General features: G+C 41.5%; 1 protein-coding gene across 2 annotated transcripts in view; it reads right to left on the reverse strand.

The window, feature by feature from the left end:
* Positions 1-11196: 11196 nt before the first annotated feature.
* The window catches only part of KCNQ3 (potassium voltage-gated channel subfamily Q member 3), a 204909-nt gene continuing 196366 nt past the window's right edge, over positions 11197-19739 (reverse strand). For both annotated transcript variants that reach the window (XM_064507886.1, XM_064507885.1), the window contains one exon: positions 11197-19460. In XM_064507886.1, the coding sequence (XP_064363956.1) occupies positions 18723-19460 (738 nt within the window). In that variant the 3' untranslated portion in view covers positions 11197-18722. The remainder of the gene's footprint in view (positions 19461-19739) is intronic.

Raw genomic sequence — 19739 nt, forward strand, 5'->3', positions numbered from 1 at the left:
CTTTTTAGGTAGTTCATCCTATCTATTCAGTACATCTGGCTTATTTTTCTTCTCCAGGGATGTTGTGCTAAGCCTAATGTCAGCAAAAGAATACCTACATTTTTACCCCAGGCAAAGCCTATGCTCATCCATAGTTTCTGCACAGCTCATGTGGAAGGATGAGGATGAGTCTGAGTTAAAGCCTTAGCCAACTCTCACTCTATAGACTCCACACTCGACCGTGTTTATGCGGGCTGCACTAATAGGCACAGGCAGAGTCCTGGGTCTCACCAACCAGTCTAGCATCAAAAACCCCAAGTTTGGTGCTCCTTGTGACAATATTTGGGATCTTAGCACTAGCTGGACTGCAGACCGTGTATGTTTGCTAGTATGAGAATCAGAAGGCCTGGCATCATGAGCACTCCCTGCTTCCACCAGCCAGTGTTATGAAGCCTAATGGGACTTCTGACAGCTTTTCCTGTGGATCTGTGTACTCTGTGGTTAGGGATGACTTTATGGTGTCACCCTAGGCCTGCTAAGATCTTAACATGATGGGAACAGTGCTAATATAGGCTTCACTGAGGTAGGCTTAAAACTAATCCAGGCTTCTGTGCTCAAATATCTTTTTGTTTTACATTTTCATTTAAATGTATGAAATGGAGTTTTTTTCCTCTTTGGTTTAACCGTATGAAATGGAGAGGGGCTAGTTAGAGACATTCCTTAGCTGTGCTAAATTCGAAGTGACTTGGCTTTGCAGAAGTGATCACTGGCAGGGAGAGGGCTCTGGAGCTTAGCTGGGAGTGTGGAACAATGAGTTGAGGAATAATATCAAGGGGAAGTTTGTAACGGAGCAGGAGAGTTTTGGAGCAGGAGGCTACAGTGGCTGATGCATATATTCAATTCAATGGAAGTGGGAAGAAAGGTCCTGTTGGGGGGAACTGTTGGGTTGTGTGACAGACTGAGGTCAACAGTGGGATGACTTGCTGTTTTTTTGTTTTTTTTTTTATAGAACTTCTTGAATTTTTACTCTTGTACTTTAAGTAGTGACTGTTGTCTTAGATCTGCAAGATCTGCTTTAGAATCAGTTGTGCGCTGTAAAGATGGTTCAATGTTTCTGGGCAGCAGAGCTCCTCCTGAACATGGACCTATTCACCTGCACACAGTGTGTGTGACCAGGCTGCGTTGCCAGCACTGTCTCTGTGCACGTCAGCCCACGGGTGTTCAAGTATAGCCAGCAAACAGTGCTGCCGTGATGCTGTTACTGCTGCGAAAGGTGGCCTTGGCTGGAGATTCCTTGTTGCCCAGACTGGCAAAAGAGCCCAAATTTCTGCCCTTCATGAGGATTTCAGCCATGTTGTGAGAGAAAGACACAGACCTAGAAAATGGGAGTAGAGAGGAAATAGCTGAAGAACAAGCAGGAGAAGTGGAAGTCTTAAAAAAGGCAACAGCAGAGAGATGTTTGGAGGGAAGAGAATGAATTGGTGGATGTGAGATGTAAATGTGGCTTGGGGTGACTGCCAGGCTGGGAGATGGGAAGATGCATGGGAAGCACAGGTCTCACTGACTCCCATTTGGAGATCCTCTCTATGAAGCAGCCACCAAGGGACCAAGGGCAGAGACTAGCACCGCTGTCCTCAACATATTTGAGAGAGCGCTGTGACAGCCTCTCTCTCTTTCACTGCATCCCAGCGGGTGTCAGGAGAGACCTCACATCAAAAAACATTTCCTTAAAACAAAGAAGTGGGAGAGGGAGGGAGGGGAAGAGCATATCGGGGCTCCCCTGCCCACTTTCAGTCCACCCCTACAAATCAGTGTTCAGTGCTTGCGAGGGAGTGGGGAGACATGATTTCCAGGCCCTGCTTCCATGAACACAAGCTCTCCCTGATCGCCAGTGCATCATGCTGGCACTAACAGAGAAATCCTTGACATTTGCAACAGGATTTCACAGATTGATGTGCAATTGCAGCTGTTCAACAAATGCTTGCTCATAAAATGGGTGATAGGCTGTAGATAATTTCCTAACAAGGATTTAACTTCATTACTAATTTATTTAAGCTGGCACAGAGCTGTTCAAGGTGGTGGGGCAGTGAAAATAGTCTGATAAAGGACTCGGTACAGCATGTTAGAGTAGAGGCTAGAGAACACATTTTCAAGAGATGGAAGAGAGATGAGAAGACTGAAAAGTGGAGGAATTGTGTTGGTTGATGAACACATCAGGAGAGAGAGAGAAAGAGGAGAAAAAAGGAGCTGGAAAAATAGCAATAAAATCAAGAGGGGATAAAGTACAAAGGTATGTTTGGAAGAATCCCGTGGATGAGGAGAGACACTTTCCCACCCGCTGCAAATGCAGCTCTGCTGCACTGCCTGCTGCACTGCCGCTGCACGCAGACTGACACACAGTTTTCTCCTCATACAACATTGCTTTGCACATTTGCTTTTTAACATGCTTTTCTCTGAATTCCTGATTCAGAGCAGGCATTAGCATGGTCATAACATCCGCTGTTATCTGAGGCGTGATTACACACCACAGGATCAATCAAGCAAAGCGTCTAACGATTCGGACAACACGCAAACATAACCTGGGGGGGGAAATCACAATAAGCCAAATCCTGTTGCACTTCCAGGAAAGAAATATTAACTAATTTGGTATAGAATTAATGAAAGTTTCTGCATTTGTAGGAGGATATGTTTTGCCTGAAAGCCAGATTTAGCACTGTCATATCCTCTGACCAGTACAAGATACTTAACAAAAAAAACCTTCAGAGAAGCCTCAATATTAGTAACACTGCTCTATGACAGACTGCTCCTACTCCTCAATAGTTGGCGATTGGCTTTAATCTGATGTATTTATTTTTAGCTGCTTTCTAAAGTCTTTTTCTAGCTTTAACTTCTGGACATTTCTGCTGTCCAACTAAATTTTGAAGTCATTTTTGAAGATTATCCCTAGAGCCTGATAAATCTTATCTCTCAGAAATGTGTGAGTAAGATGAGTACTAATTCCTATGATAAACATCGTTTGCTTCACTGGTTATCCAGATATCTAATTTCTATCTATCAGGGACAAATCTTCATTAGCATATAATTGCATCATTTTTGTTTGCTAACACAAATGACACTGTGCAAAAATGAATCCCTCATTGAGCTCAAATGCAAACTCATTAACAACTTCCATTTCAAAACACAGATTCATAGGCACTAAAGGAACAGGTGCTGCACAACCATGAGCAGACAGATAGACAAATCCTGCAAACCGAGATTTAGTGAATATTTCCCTTCCAAACATTTTTCTGATACAGTCTGCAGGTCAGGCTTTTATTTGTAAATACTGCTTTTACATCTACTGGATACAATAATCCCTCTCCTGTGTTTATTTCAAGCTGTATGTTATTACTATAATTCATTTTTTTTTTACAACAGTTGAATCAGAGATTCCCTGAACCACTAGACTATAGGTTTTAATCCAGTTCAGATTACCTTTATAGACTCCTTAAGATTTTTTATTAAATACCTATTTTTTATTCTAGATTAACAGTAATCTTAAACCAACATGTTTATTAGCTCTGCTTCATTTCCACTTATTTTAATGTGGCAGATAACCATGAAGACTGAAGTATTTTCATCTCTACAGTACAAAGGGAGTGCAATCAGATATCAAGTGGTTTTCCCCATGTCTTCATGCTAAACAGAGCAGAACACAAGCTAAGAGACCAAAGAAATAAAAAAAAAGGAAAGTCTTTGAGTATGGATTTCCTCACCTCTGTTCAGTTCCAAAATCTAAAGATCATCACTCACTTTTGAGCACATCTTAAAACACCAAGTCTAAAGAAATTTTCCATGTTAATATGAAAATATGTCAGTGTTACTGTCACACACTTGATTAAATTGCTACCACCATCAATTTTTAACTTCATACAAGTACAAGACTTTAAGCAACCATGCAGTAAAAATATGTGGCATTTGCTACATTCCCACAGATCATTAATTGTACAGTCAAATGATCCCCTTCAAGTATACTTGAAACTAGCAAGATTTGGAATAGCAAGTAATCTGTTAATATCCATTTACCTGATTTCTGTCGATGGAGATGATTATCTTCAGAGCCGATATAAAACTTGAGGCTATCACTGGGTCCTCATAATCACTTAGTGGAAGACTTTGGGAGGACAGGCTTGGTAATCTTGCTTTAAAATGCTGTCAAAATTGTTATCCTAATCGCAAAAGGAGCTAACTAGATGTAACACAATCATAAGCGAACAAAGTGCCCGTTGAATCCCTAATGGAGTGACTCTGTGGCCGTTCAGGTTAGGATAGGAAGCTACTTTTGGCAGCGATGACTTGAACTGACAAATAGAAGGGTTTTTCCCCCCTTTAAAGGGACAGCTTATTTTACTGTAATTATGCCAGTGCCACCTTCGGTAGGGAGCAGTAGGGGAAGTTAAGCCCCTTCGAAAACACTTTGGTCAGTTTTAGAGTAGCGATTTAAACATTGCTGAGAGAACGGAGAAGAAATCTGAAGTGTATCTTAACTATAGAAAACTAGAAGGAACAAAATGACCGATAACATAGAAAAATTCCTGGAATTGTGTTAAGTGATGACAAAGCTAGCGAGAGCTGGCCCTAACAATGACATAGGGCAACTTCAGTGATGCTGAGTGATGTTTAGCATTATCTAAGAGATAATCACTGTGTGAAGTAGTGGGTGAAATTCTGCTCCCATATACTCTAGTGAAAGGCAAGAGATTCCTCTGAAATCAGTGGATTTAGACCTAAGACAATTAAAAGCAGATAATTATCCATTCGGTAGTTTTAGCATAGCCCACCACAAACCTCAAAGTGAGTTAACGCTGTTGTTGCTGTATTCAAAAATTGTAGTGGGCAGGTGTTATGCTTAAGCAATATCTAACTTAGTAAATTAAGCACGCCCAGGATTCTTCCTTGATACTCAGGCCCATTGTCATACCATGAAGCTCTCATCCAGCACAGGATGGTTGAATGCAACTCGCTTATTGGGATGGTCCCAGGCTTCTCCCCAGCTCCCACATCATGCTTGGGAAAGGTTGTGGAGAGCACTGGCTGGGCTGGATCAGGAGCACTCTGAGATTGTCCTACCAGTTTCATATTATGGACATTTGGGTCCCACGGCCTGAGAACACTCCCCAGCACCATCTAACTTACTGCAGATCAGGCATCTTTGGCAGTTATTTCATTAGCTTTCTTTTTTTAAGTGCATTATTCCAATCTTGGACCTCCACCAGTTAAGGTAAAGAGAGCTGTGATGTAACCCAAAGAATGAAGAAACTTATAGCAATTGCTAAAGCACTTTGGCCTGCCAGTGCATCAAGTATGAGAACATCATTTTGCATGTTTCAGAATGGTATCGTAGCTATTGGGGGTTCTGGTTTCCCACAGAAGACAAGTTTATGGGACCTTGCTCTTTAGGTGGTAGGGCTTTCTGTTTATCCTTCAATCCTGTCTTCACCAAGAACTTCTGAATCTGGTGGACAACCATTTAACAGAGGGACAGCTTGTAAATCTGATGCTTACACATGTGCGTGTACACACACACACACACACACACACACACACACACACACACACACAATTTTATCCTTATTTTCTTTGACTTTCATGAAGAAGTATTATCTGTGGAGACGTCACTGCATCTAAAATTATCTAATTCTTTGTAGAAGTCACCAGTGTGAAAAAAGACAGGATTTTGTGAATCGTGAATAAATGCTGCAGCTTGAGGAACATGGAAACACCTTTTCTCTGACAAAACTTACCTTACTTTCACTGATTTAATTACCACTTGCTCCAATGTCTCATCAACCAGAACGGGATGAAAGTCTTCTCTGTAATAGCTGACAAAAACATGTATAGTCAGGAAAATGTGTGTGCTGGGATCAGTTCCAGCCGTTTGAAGTTTGGCTATGAAGATAATTTGACTTTCAGCAGGTTTTACCTCACGCTGTGTTTTATCCTGGGACTCTGTAATTTTAACTTTCCTGTGCTGCAGAGTGATGCTCAGGTGATCAGGGGAAGGGGCTTTGTTCAGCCCCAACTGTGACCCTTCGGGACAATGCTGCGTTCTCACTCAGAGCGTCACTGAGTAGGCAGCTTTCTCAGGAGTATAGTCTTTAAGCTCCTTCTTTTTCCCATGTGTCTTTGTCTGGACAGCAATGACACCATAACTGTCACCCCAAAATCCATAACAAGAAAAAAAAAATCATGTTTAGGGTGTCCTCAGCAATACAGTACGGACGTTAATCATATATATTAGCAAGTAAATGCATTCATTTGCTGAAGGCTGTGCAGGATAGGTCTGTCAGTAATGCACACATTCAGGCTGAACTCCTGTGATTTAGCAGTAGGAGAGCAGGCACTGTGGTCTGAAGCTCTGCGAGGAAGGGAGAAAGAGAAGTCTAAACGTCGGTGCTTTATTTCTCTGTGGGCAGAGAACAAGGAGTGTGGAAGGAATGTACTCCTCCTTTCTCACAACTTTTTTTCTTATACAGTTTAAACACATGCTGCTATGGAGCAGCTGCAGTGTGTATGTGATTGCAAGGGCTCCAGCAACACGTTCGTGTGACCTGAGCCAGGGTGGGCAACCAGCATCCCCTTCCACCCACCTCTGCTCCCCGTCCGTCCTGAGACTTCTGCCACTGCCACCACCCGGCTGGGGCTTTAACCACCTCTGCCCTGAGAGCTGAGCTGCAACACATGGACTCCTCTAGAGAAAACCTTGCAAGCCTACCTGTCTTACATACCTAATACAACAATATATATCCATATATATATTTATATATGAACATCTCATCAGACGCTAACGTGCAATAGAGAATGAAGCATTGTTTAAAAAAACCCCTGAATCCAGGCATGCAGCAGGTGACTGAAGTTTTAATTTTAATTACACTTTATTATGCTATGATAAATGCTTCCACGAAAACACCTTTGAGTAGTTGTTTAATAAACTTTATTTAGAAAAGTAGCAACAGTACAAATGGTACTTTTTTCTATAAAAAAGCCTGATTCTAGTTCTTTTCTTCTTTACTCCTCTGCCATTACAACTTTTACCTGATATTTAATTAACTCTATTTAGAAATGCATTAACTCTGTAAATTTCCTTTTTATCTGAAATTACATTTCAGAGTATGTTAGCATTGCTTTTAAAAATATATTTTACTTATATTTGCATAATTTTCATCGCAGACAATTCTCTAAATGCATTAATATTTTTCCCCTTTTGTTAGAAGAGTAAAAAAAAGAATTCATCTCTTAAAGGGATAATGAAGCATATATATTAACATTACTTTATTCCTGTTCTTAAAACTTCTTCCACATTTACTTAAAATTTAAAATGCATCCTGTTCTCTATAACATTTTTTCCTCAATCATCTTTCTCATTAAGATTTTGCTAAGATTGGGACTACCTGCATGAAACCTCCTGAAAATAATGAGCGTGAAACTCATGAAACAGCCATACAATTTTAATCCTTCCAGTAAGAATGCTTTATATATTTATTTGTCTGAAGCCACTAACAATTCTTTGTTTTTTAAGGTGTCTGACATTGTAAAACATTCATGAATTAAAGTACTTTTTTAAGGAAGGAAGGAAAGAGAGAGAGAGACAGGAATAAAGGAAGGTATAGAAATTGTGAAAATATATAGTAACAACAGCACAGTTGAGGTGGGAAAGGACTATGAGTTGTTTTTGCCACATTTACAGATAGAAGCGCACCTCTGATGGAAAATTAGAAAGAGGCTGCTTCTCAGAAGCACTTCTTCTTTTCCTACCACCAGACTTCAGATTCACTAGTTTAAGCAGGCCAAGGTTTCTGCACCAGGGACACCACAGGATTTCCTCGGCTGAAGACTGCTGTTGCTTGCAGCATAGAAGATGCATAAAATGCACTAGAACTGAATGGCTGGGTGTTACTGTATTGCTCAACACTTTTGTTGGTGCTTTGTGACCAAAAAAATCACAGGTAGATGAGCTGCCTGGGCTGGTGGAGCAGAACGTATCTACTGAGATATACTTACTGGACAGTCCTGAAGGGAACAAAGCTGTTGCAGTGACCTTTTTGCAGAGATGTGCCAACATATTTTTAGCCGTAGCAGAAATGTTTCTCCAGAAAAGCAGTGAGTAAAATTCCTGTTGCACTGATGCCATAGCTCTGTTTTCCATAAAGCAGAGCAGGAAATGCAGAGAACATACGGAGGCTCAAAACCCGTTCATCGCTGACATGCTCCCGATGGTTACGCTTTCTTCTCTGAGTGCTATATACATCCTGTGAGATTTTTACTGACTTATGCAGTGCTTTGCACTGCTTCTTCGTGGCTTCCAAAGGCAATAGTTAGTGACTAAGTGCTCTGGATTTGTAAATTTAGGAATACTAAGGCTTCGATTAGATAGAGAGAAATTACTACAGTCCATAACATAGTTAGTTAGAAAATATTTAATGCTATTTTTTCCATGATATTAGGTGTCAGACAAACTGCCAAAGCAATGGTCCCTGTGAACTTGACAAAACACTCACAGCACATCACTACGGGCCCTTTCTTTTTCATAAGTCCTCATAAGGTCTGTTCTGCTGACCTTCTGCGTCTGACACAAGGAATCAGGAGAGAGACTGCGATGTGGTCTGCACCCACTGGGTTACCAACCATTAGGGCCATAGCCCTGGAGAAACCTGCTTAGAGGGCAACTTCTTTAATAGCAGCCCACCACTCCTGCTGGTCTGTGCTGTGGGACTTGGCATTCCCGACTCCTTCCCTTCTCCATGGTCCAACAAGATGCTCAATGTTACTCAAGAGGTTGTTTTATTCAAGCTAGTTTTCAAGAGTCTGGAAAGAGTCTTGGAAATCAAAGCGATGTAATGCGCACCTTGAGAAGAAAGGGAAGGAAACACTGAGAACCTCCGCTTTTGATGCTGTTACTTATGCCATACTGCAGGCATCAGTATTTACCCTTTCTAAATGACTGAGAAATCTTGACCTCATTCTGCTCAGGCAGAAAACAATTTTACACAGCAGTGTCAGGCCCATACAGACATAGGCTGAACCTGCAGGGGTGGAAAGCTCCCTGGATTTAAGCAGGGCTCTGCCTGAGAATGGTTATCATATCTTGTTCTCAATTCAGAATTTGTTTCTTAAAAGATCAAAACCAGTGACCTAGTAAAACCCAGTGATTTGGTATGCTTAGGTATTTGGGTGAAAGCCAAGGAGAAACTTTAATGCAATATATTCCAGTTCAGGTGAACAAAAGATGAATAGTTTACCTATTGTGACTGTGAAATACTCATTTAAATGTCATTGCTGTGGCTGCCTGTTTTTCTTTGCAACAGGAGTAGTTTGCTGCTCAGTTCAAACTGGAGCTTTCACTACTATGGTTACTAAGTAATGTTAATACATGTTAATGTTGTATATAAAAGGATGTGAATGTATTCAAAGCTCCTTTGTACTTGCCTTGACAGAAACAGAGGGAATAAAGAAAATGTTAGTGCTGTATGTAGTCTTTAGTGCTTTGTGAAGAACCGAATCCAAGAGATTCAAAATTCCATGCCCTAGCAGATTAAATTAAAAAAAAAAAAAAAAAAAAAAAAAAGTTGTTGATCTTTGCAAAATGTGCTGGAACTTGGTTGTTAGAGCCAGGTGCTGATCCTACTCAAATTGCTTGGATGCTGTAGTATTTCAGGATTTTTATGAATCATTCCTGATTTACAGTGATATAGAAGCAGGATCAGAACCCGGCCTCTAATTGCTGTTGCATTTCAAGTTTTGAGCAAAGTTGGTTTCTTGCTGGGAATCACAAAGCAAAAGTCACAGGATATGCCATAGAATTTTCCTACTGGATCCAATTATATCTTTGGAAAAAGGTTGAGCTCCATGTGCTCTCCTTCTGTCTCTTGCAGGACAATTACCATTCAGCTTCCTCTCCAAAATGGTAGGATGTGATTCACCTCATCTCGTTCAGCTATGTGAAAGAGATGCATTAGTCTAAGCTGGTCACCTTCAACTCTGTAGTTCAGAAAGATGCTAGTTAGAGACAGGCACCATCTGGGAGCACCGCTCTGAGTCATCTGTAGTAGGACGTGCTGAGCCTATTGATCCTAGAGGTCCTATTGATTTTCCTCTGTTCATTACAAAAGGGTATAACTAGAACAGGAACAGGTATCTTACACTATACACTGAATTGTTACATGACTGTAGCAGTGAATGTTGTCTACCTTGACTTCAGTAAGACACCGTCTCCCATAACATCCTCATAGGCAAGTTCAGGGAGTGCAAGGTAGATGAGTGGACAGTGAGGTGGATTGAGAACTGGCTGAATGGCAGAGCTCAAAGGGTTGTGATCAGCAGTGCAAAGTCTAGCTGTAGGCCTGTAGATAGCGGTGTGCCCCAGGGGTCAGTACTGGGTCCAGTCCTGTTCAAGTTGTTCATCAGTGACCTGGATGAAGGCACAGAGTGCACCCTCAGAAAGGTTGCTGATGATGCAAAACTGGGAGGAGTGGCTGATACACCAGAAGGCTGTGCTGCCTTTCAGAGAGACCTCGACAGGCTGGAGAGTTGGGCAGAGAGGAACCTCATGAAGTTCAACAAAGGCAAGTGCAGGGTCCTGCACCTGGGGAGGCATAACCCCATGCACCAGTGCAGGCTGGGAGTTGACTTTCTGGAAAGCAGCTCTACAGAGAAGAACCTGGGAGTCCTGGTGAACAACAAGTTGACCATGAGCCAGTTAGGACACACAGGTGAAGCTGTGAGGCCAAGACCATACAGAAATGCAGCAGCAGAACCAAGAGAAGAATTCATGAAACTGAACTCCCGACCTAATACTTAGCCAGTCATTAAATTCCCTGCAAAGCATATTCAGATCAGCTCTCTGCACAGCCTAAAGACAGTTACATCCCCTCTGTATTTCACATGCAAATTCGTCATTTTATTTTATCAGATTAATATCTCTTATTGGAATGTATTTTTCCCTAGTTTCCTTCTCCCATATACTTATGATCCAAAAAATATAAGTTACGTGGCCACCAAACCAAATGAGTCATAAATAATGGGATTTACCATGCATTATATTATAATGTGACGAGCCATAGAAGGAAGGAATGCAGGGGAAAACCTACCATTCTCTTTGCTGGGGGGACATTTGACCCTTTGTTTCTCAAATGTGTCTGAATATATCATGATTTAAATGAAAATAAATTCCTCCACATCATATTTGAAATTTCTATTTATTAATAAGTGGTGCAGTTTTTAAAGACAGAACATAAAAAATCAGTTAAGAAGTATTGTTTGCATAATATATTGAAATAAACATATTAAAGTTGTTCAAATTTTGGACAGTGCCAGAATATAAATTACACATACGGTTTAAAAATTACAATAAATAATATTATAAAGAGCACTAAAGGCCACTTGTATAAAAGTTGTGTTCCCTTGTCAGCCAGAATCTGAAAAGCATCTTTGTAGCATGGAGAAAATTTCAGTGAGCAAGGCACAAATACTAGTAATAATAAGATGCCAGAACTAGAAAACAAAATGCAGTTGGCTATGTAACCTTCAGTCTTAGCATATTCTTGAGGATGGAAATAGGATCCCAATTCCACTGTTTTGCTTCACTTAACTTCAGAGGGAAGCTACTAAAAACTTAATCGGGAAAGATCAAATCCTACAGCCTAAATAACCAGAAGCAATAGTGATATCCAAAGCCTTCATTTCTCGAGGTGCCCAACCAGAGACACTTGAAAATGACCCTTTTTCTTCTGTACCTCTGAAAATGATGCAGAACACCCAAGTTCAGCTGGGCTTCTGAAAAAAACGATACCACTCCAAATTAATGCGGTGCTATGAAAAATTTCAGTCTGCAGCTCTTGGGCTCCCAAAGCTTAGCAGAGAGGGCCATGGTGTGTAGGGAATCAGGATCCAGCTCTTTCTCATGTGCTTTACACTAAGTGGGACAAATTCAGTTCTTGCATAGGTGGATGCAACACCCCTGCAACTGCTGAGCTCTCAGTGAGGCTGAATTTTCTCCTCAATCTGCATTTTCTGATTGATTTAGGCTCTGATCCTGCAAACTGTTTGGACCACATTGCTCACCTGAAGGCCACAAGTCAGCAGCCCCTCTACGCACAGGTTCAGGTGGGAATTAGTTTGTGGCATTGCTGGGTCACAATTTGAAGCACAAAAAATTGAAACTATTTCCACTCAGAACCTTAACAATGCAGCAAAGTTACAGATTAGAACAGAGCAAATATACCCAAAGTCAGTTTAGAGACAGATCCTACCAACCTCTCCACATATTCAACTCTGGTTTATTTTGATAGGAATCGTATTAATTAACTGATTAGTTCACTGCAGGAAAAAGCCAAGGCAAGGACAACAGTCATTATTTGACTTGATTTTTCTTAAAGGAGCAGCTCCAGTAGCGGAGCATAAGTAACATTTTCTCTAACTGCATACTCTTGTTTGACATTCACTTCCGCACTAATGAAATTTTCTTGGTTTGAATCTAAGGTGAGGAACTTTGAATGATAATGCTGCAAAGAAAGGAACATGGTGTAAACGCAGTCTTACAGACTTACAGATGTGTTTTATTTGTTACTGACAGAAAAATCAATATAAAAATGTATCTAAGAAAATTTTGTCCAAATCAGTGCTGTCTTTCACAAAGAAATTCATAAATAAAGGCAGATTAGGACCTAATCCTGCTCTCAGAGCATCAATGGAAGAAAGTTTGTTACTGACTTCAAGGAGAGCAGAGCAAAGACCCACACTTGCTAATTATAATAAAAACATTTCAAGGCCTGACATGGATTCTTGGTTACTTATAGGATTTGGGAGTCAGCAAAGAGTGCATTCCAGCAGTTAATTCTCTTTAAGGTTAATTACATGTAAACAAAGAGTCAATGTCAGTCTGCATGCCAGGAAGGTCTGACCCCATCAACATTGCTAGCAGTTAAACCGAAATGTCATACGCCGATGGAAGATGGGATACATCTAATTCAGTCCCACTATGAAGAATACTATTGACTCAGATGCCTCTCTCAGCTGAAATTATGAATAGTTGTTTCCTTGTACATGATGAACCTACCCCACAAAGCAGCTCCTGACCTTTTAAATGTTGCCTCAATACAGGGTCAAGAACCACGGATACTTTATTGCATTTTGCGGTTCCTAGGAATATAAGCTTGTAGTGAAGAATACCCTCAGCTACGTTTGGAAGGGGACTCAAGTTTCCAAATATTTTTCCTTGCATACACACATGAAGCCCATTGTTTTCCTACACACGTGTGAAATGCACACTCAGCCACCACGTATGCCACAACTCTAATTCTGATGTACACGCGCAAATGCTTGACTTCCACACAGTGCTGGAATGTACATGCAGTCTCTCTGGACATGTCTGGAGGACATCTGGGAGGTTTAAGCCGTACAGCCAAGCTCCTCAGTGAATACAAAGTTGGGTAGATTAGTTGACTTGAAAGGTGTCCGTGACTGATCTGGTCCCAAATGGCATGTTCCAACCTACTTGGCATGCACATAGGCCAATAAATCTTAAGGTATTTAGCTACCTACCTACCTCCTGATGTCTGAAAGAAATCAAAGAGCTGGGCCATGGAAGGCAAGAGCGTGAGTAATCTAATTAGCATTAACCTAAAATAGATCAAGCTGCCACTCCTACACAGTAGTGAGAGAAACACCTGCACTGTACATCCTTTTTAGTCCTTTATTGTCATGCCGGATGAGCTGCCTGCTGCAGATGCCCTTCTCTCTTTAGACTAGATGCCTACCATTTCAATGGTTAGAGTTGGGGGACATTAATACCTCCCTCAAGCTACTGCATTTAATTGTACATCTAGTCCCAAGGGGCACAGTTTGAACCTGGGCTATCCAAAGATATTCTGGCATGAGAGAGGCTGGGGTGCTGGTTTGGTCTTCTAGGAAGAAAAGGGAAGAAACTGAAAATTTGGCTATGCCCTTACTAAGGACAAAAAAAGAAGATAATTAAGGCATAAACTGTTTTTCTGGATGCTTTAAATTATGATGCCAGTGCCTGCTGTTTTCTGACCACTGTAACCTGTGGGGTGATTCTGTAGGGTAAATAGGGTAATTCTGATGCCCTTACCTCGGTCTAATCAGGCAGTGCCCCAGTTTCCATCATGGTTCCTTGGCTGAAGACTGAATAAGTATTCAAAGATTTCAGAGATTTAGGGCCAAATGCACCCTTCCCTCCACCCCTCAAAGAAAAAAAAAAGGAAGTGCTCAAAGGGCAGTGAACCACAGTTCTGCTAGTTCTGCTGCTGTGTGGACGTAGAGGCAGTAAGACCCCCAAGGTCAGACCCTAAGGGGTTCAATTCAGTGTACAACAAACTTCCTAACATACACTGAAAACACTGCTTTCAGTATGAGAGCTTTTACTCACCACTACTTTCTGTGAAGAAAGAAGTTGTAGTGTTTGAGTTTGTCTTTTTTATTACTACCCAAACATCTGAAGCACTTGTTAAGAAGACTTGGCCATGAGGAGGGAGAGAGGATGTCCTGTTCATGCGTCCTGTTTCGCTCCAGCTTACCATGAGCATCATCTCTCTAAAGGCAAAAGTTAATCACCCATAACCTAAAAAGATCAATTAGCCTCCCTGAGGAGGGAGGGCACTCTGTTTTCATGGCCAAAGATCCCTTCCAGTTCATGTCCTGGATTTCTTTCCTGTGAAACCAATGCATAGTGGAGGTTGAAAGATGATGCACACCCTGGACTGAACTTGAATTAATGAAGTTAGGGCACACATCCCAGGCCTGGGATGCTCTTTGGGTCATGCCTTGCTGATCACCCTCAGTCTTCAGGTAGGGGGTACTTGAGAGAGACATAGGGTCTCAAGCACTCCTGTCCGTGGAGTGCTTACTGATTGCCACTAACCCTGCTCTTAGGCATGAAGCTCTCCCTGTTCTCTGCATGTGGTGTCTAATGACCTAACTCAGGCCTCTGGACTGCACTCAGGAGCCTATCAACTAAAAGTTAAGTATCACAGTAACAAACTGCATCACCCTTGCATCCCCAACTAATTATGCCCTTAGTCCTTCTCTTCAAAGCAAACAAGCCCCGATTCTTTCAGAATTATTGTGGAGTTATGTTATCATTTTAATGCTATGAAATATTTACAGCATCTACAAGGTGGCAGTCCTGTTTTAACTAGCAGAAAAGGTCTTATTTCCTTTCACATATCATCTGGAAACCTTATTCTGTTCCTGGCCAAAAGCAATCCTAAGCCTTTAGTGGTACAATATTACAGCCTCGAGTTAGGCTCTTGTGAAGTGTTTTGACAAATGTTTGTTGCTAACACAGAAAGCAGAACTGATGCACACCCTAATTTTAATCCAGACCATGTAGAAGATACTGAATTTTGAGCAAACGACCCTTCTGAAGAGAACAGTGACTATTTTCAATGCAAAGAAGTGTCTTAGATAACATAAGCATGACAATAAGCTAATCAGACCCTCCTTGGTCATCTTATTGGGCCTCTTTCAAAGTTCCCAGAGAGTGTCCAGTGCACCAGGCCTCTCTGAGCTCACCACCAGTGCCTTTTAGGAAGAGGCAGACCTTACCTGGCCAGTTAGCATGTCAGGCAGTATTCCATGCTGTGGCTGCAGATACCTGACGCTGTGTTTCTAAGCTGTGTATGGTAAGTCAGTGCCCATAACAAATGTCAACTTTAGGACAGTTCAGCTACTAAGTGGACCCACTGCAGCCAGCAAATCCTGCTTTCTCTGGGACTGCATTCTATACGCAGGTGAAGACTTGCTTAGATTTTGTCTTATGAACATACCTTTATAATGAGTTGATTTATGGAATTTCAGCCAGATTTCAAACTGAGAAAAGTTTTCCGTAATATAACCTGGGGTGGGAGGGATTGGAAACCTCAGCTGAAGAGTTGGAGGGGGAAACAGGCAGGAAACTGCATGGCATAGCCACAGTCAGGGACGATCACAACCAAATTTCTCAGATCACGCTCCGTTTTTGACTGCCTCAATTTTTGACTGCTCAGCTCCAGACAGCATTTTTAAAAGGGCCAAACTCAGCTGAAATCAGTGTGAATGGCAGATTCCTGACATATAAGGAAAATGAAGCAGGCTCTTCTGGCATACGCTTACATTCAATTTCAGAATAGATGTAGTGGTGTTAAAGTCTCGTATAGAGCTTTTTCATTCAATTTTCACATGAGGGTTAAATCTTGCGCTGCCACTGTCACATATTACTATAATAGAACTGCTGCAGGTGCAATGCGGATATTTCCAAGAATCACTGATGGCCAGAGAATTTTTTTCAACATGCCAAATTATAATGAATTACATCTCTGTCAGCCATTTTTGTTCTCTTTCCATTTGGACCTGAAACTGCACCAAACACAGACTACCTTTCAGTTATTTTGTCAGTTAAGTGATTACCAGCATTGTACCTCATGTCATCGTAGTCACTGGCCTCAGAACAGAACAGCTTTATGGACTTAGCCCAGTCTTCAAAGGGTGTAATTGGTACGCCTTATTGACTCAAGGTACTAAAGCAATTTGTTCTCCCTGAAGATCTGGCCCAGAAGAGTGAATAGTTATTTTAGCTAAAGAAGCAGATGAAGTCTTACAGTAAGAATATCCTAACCTTTTAGATGGCTCTTTAATTTGAGAATGAACAAAGAAGATGAAAGTGATACCTATGTCTAGAACCGAATGGAAGCTCCCTGGAGGCAATGATTGTCATGAGATCTCAACGATGATGAAGAATCAACAGACATAAAGTTTACTTTAGTGGGGAAAACCCAACAAGGTACCTTCTACTGCGGGCCTCTGTCAAGGCCTGTGCATATCCAGTTGCAGACACACATGGGAAGCCCAGTGAGCTATGTCTCTTCCTTGTGCTCGGTTGTACAGCTGCAGTATAATCAAGCAGGCACTAGAGGAAGTTCCCTTTCTAATGGCTTCCATTGACCAGATCCTCATATCTTTGTTGCTGATGCTCTAACCATGGTGGTAAAGTCTTTGCACGTGTGGAGTGACAGGGGTCAGTCTCAAGAAGAGCCGTGTTAGAGAACAGCAGCCTCCCCACTAGCAGCTGGGCTCCATGGCTGCACCTCGGATTGATGGCTTGGGAGTGGGAGCCTTCCCACTGACTGTGGGCATCTCCAACATGCCTACATCGAAGCAAGTCACCCTCTGCTCCCTTTGTAGTCAGTAGCAAGCTGATCATTGTAGGTAATGGAGTTAAAGGTGTGAATAATCTCACCGTAAAGCAGAAGCATGCTTTGGTTCTATTGATTTATACCCTCTGTTCACCAACTGAACTGATTAGTTTTCTGCCAGCTGTAATGAGAGCATAGCCGCCTAGCTTAACACCAAATGGGCACTTACTTCTTGGACACCTAGAGTGAGATCAGATGAAACCTGCATATCGTATTTGGTCAGTTCAGTTTCACTAGCTGTATAGATAACACATTCCCACCACAGTAATGAGATCTTGGCTTCATTTCTTCCCTATGCCCAGTGGGCTGGATTGTTTCCCTACATTCCCTCAAAACAGATGGCAATTCCCACACAAGATGTTTGGCTGATACCTGGAGAGGACACTTATCGCTCTGGTGCTCAGGGACAGATTTCATGAGCATGGAATTTATTTATTTGTACATTGATGATAAATATGGCACACATACATAGATCTGGATCAGGCCATTTCCATGGCAGCATCCTGCATCGTGTAATTCCCAGTGAACAGAATCATAATACTTTGCACATCTGAGGAACTCAAAGCGCTTGGCAAATATTAGTGAATTGAGCCTCATGACCTCCTTGTGAGGTAGGGAAGTATAACTCCCAATTTACAGATTGGGAAACTGAGGCACAGCTAAATTATGCAGCTTACTTAACATCACATAACTCAATAAAAGAGCTGGGAGTAGAAACTTGGAGTTCCCTACATTGGACAATCTTCTTTAATATAGAAATATATTTGGGCCCCAGAAGAAACTAATGGGCTTAGCAAAAGATTTTGTACAGAACAGTATTATAATCACACTTTTAGCAATTTCATAACCACTAGTGGAGCTTTTCAAAGTAGTTTGAGGGATTTAGATTTATAATTTGCAGTAAAGCAATACCAATGACTAATTCCAGTAGGTGACTTTGACCATTTTAAAATTCTGCACGTGAGAACACATGAGAAACATTTAGTTTACAAAATCATTTCAGCAAAGTCATTTACTTTGACTCAGCTTTTTCCCTGCTTAGAATGCAGGATGCTCTTGTCTAATTTGGATAGAGATTGATTTACTTACACTGGAAAATGGATTCAGATTTATTTCCATAGAAGGATATTGCTCCTGAAACTATTTTGACTTTGCTGCTCTGTTTACAGAAAGTAGCAAGGACCATCATATCTTGCCTGTTATCAATCCACCATTATTGTATTGAAGAGTATCAGATAGATATGTATCATAGAAGAAATCAGCTGTACCATTTATATAGGGTAAAGTCATGCAAACCATGCTCAAAACTAAGCTCCTTAGTTTTGGTAGCATGAAAAAAACTGCATTAGTAAATTGTATGAAATGGTGCAGAATGACTACCACTAATATCACATGCATCTTATGCAGCCATTGGTGTTTTGAACTAGTAAGCTTTGGGTGTAGAGTAAGTGAGATATACAAAGTATGCTTACATTACATGGAGAAGTCAGCCAGTGACTGCCCCCACACACACTTTTAAACTGGCTTATTTGAAGGGGTCCATATTGAATCTGAAATCCCATCCCCTGTTGAAGACAAAGGCATGGAGCCACTTGGTGTAAAAGGATCAGTGTCTGTGTCCGTTTCACCCTCTGCTAGGTAGCGTTTCTCTCTCATCCATGCTGAGCCCCCATTTGGGCCAAAAGGGAAGTCGTCTCTGTCTTGGGAGATACTGAAGCCACTTGGGGAGCGCTCAAGTTCCTCGTGGTTGACAGAGAGAAGGGATAACGGAGTATCGCTGTCTCTTGTAAAGCTCCTCCTCTGCCTTGGAGACACCTTATCTGAGTAAGGGCTCTGCAGGTCTCCTTGGGAGTGGTAGCTAACCTGGGAGTCCATTAATGTAAATATAGGCAAAACTGTTGGCCTTTCTGCATATGAAGTTGAGGAAGGTGTGGCTTGCAGTTTGCCAGAGTTTTGCCCACCTATTGATAAAGGTTGTGAACGGGTCGTATGACCATGTGCTGAGAAACCAAAAGGACTGACTTTGTTGACTGGAACCTGCTGGAAGTTATGAGGAGTTTCATGAGTACACTGCTCAGTGTATTTATATATTATTGTTTTTAATTCAGAATATTTGTTTTCTTCTCTCTTCTCCTTTGCAGGAGAAACATTATCATTCAATGGACTTATCTCAGAGACTTGTATTTGCAGCTGTTCCATATGATGCATATGCATATCAACAAGAAAATCCAGTTTCTTCCCCATGTCATTAACCTGAAAAATACCAATTTTATGATATTGTCTCAAGTCAGTTATTCAATAAAAAAGTCAATGTTTTCATAGGTGCACTGCCAAGAATGATGTGCTGCCATTGCTATTGGTCATAAAGGCACCTACAGGGTCATCATGACATTCCCTTGGAAGCTGGACTCCAGTGGATGCCAGTTTATCCTCTAACTGCCTCAGGTTAAGAAGCCCAGTTCCTATGAACTGCGCCAAAAACTCCTGACATTGTTGGATATATAGCAGTCTGGTATCCAAAGGGAGTCTACA

Source organism: Dromaius novaehollandiae, chromosome 2 (genome assembly GCF_036370855.1).
Source record: "Dromaius novaehollandiae isolate bDroNov1 chromosome 2, bDroNov1.hap1, whole genome shotgun sequence".
Taxonomy (NCBI): Eukaryota; Metazoa; Chordata; class Aves; order Casuariiformes; family Dromaiidae; genus Dromaius; species Dromaius novaehollandiae.